This window comes from Penaeus monodon, chromosome 29 (genome assembly GCF_015228065.2).
Source record: "Penaeus monodon isolate SGIC_2016 chromosome 29, NSTDA_Pmon_1, whole genome shotgun sequence".
NCBI classification, from domain to species: domain Eukaryota; kingdom Metazoa; phylum Arthropoda; class Malacostraca; order Decapoda; family Penaeidae; genus Penaeus; species Penaeus monodon.
The window spans coordinates 37,386,097-37,386,411 of NC_051414.1; the positions used below are offsets into that span (position 1 = coordinate 37,386,097).

Sequence of the window (315 nt, forward strand, 5' to 3'; positions counted from 1 at the left end):
GCCATTGTCTGGATATTTCTAGATGACAAATAATTAGAAGAAAACTGAAGAACTTTTGAAGCTTGCAGCATAGTACTGTGCGGAAGAAAGAGTCAGAGCAGAAAAAGCAGGTCAATAACATATTAAAATATGCATTAAATTTTACGATATGTTTTTATACTTTACATTAACCTTTGAATAAACAAGTAATTAGTAACGCTCTTAATATTCAAGCACAACAATTGCAAAGATATAGCAATAAATAATTGATATAATTAATTGAATATTTGTGACATTATAAACTAGGCTATGAACAGTGACACTTGAAGTATGCTG

General features: G+C 29.2%; 1 protein-coding gene across 1 annotated transcript in view; it reads right to left on the reverse strand.

The window, feature by feature from the left end:
- LOC119592226 (acyl-coenzyme A thioesterase 1-like) overlaps positions 1-315 on the reverse strand; it is a gene marked incomplete in the record, with an annotated part of 37,922 nt that overhangs the window by 36,609 nt on the left and 998 nt on the right. Inside the window, 1 exon segment of the mRNA XM_037941060.1 lies at positions 1-75. Within this exon segment, the coding sequence (XP_037796988.1) occupies positions 1-71 (71 nt within the window).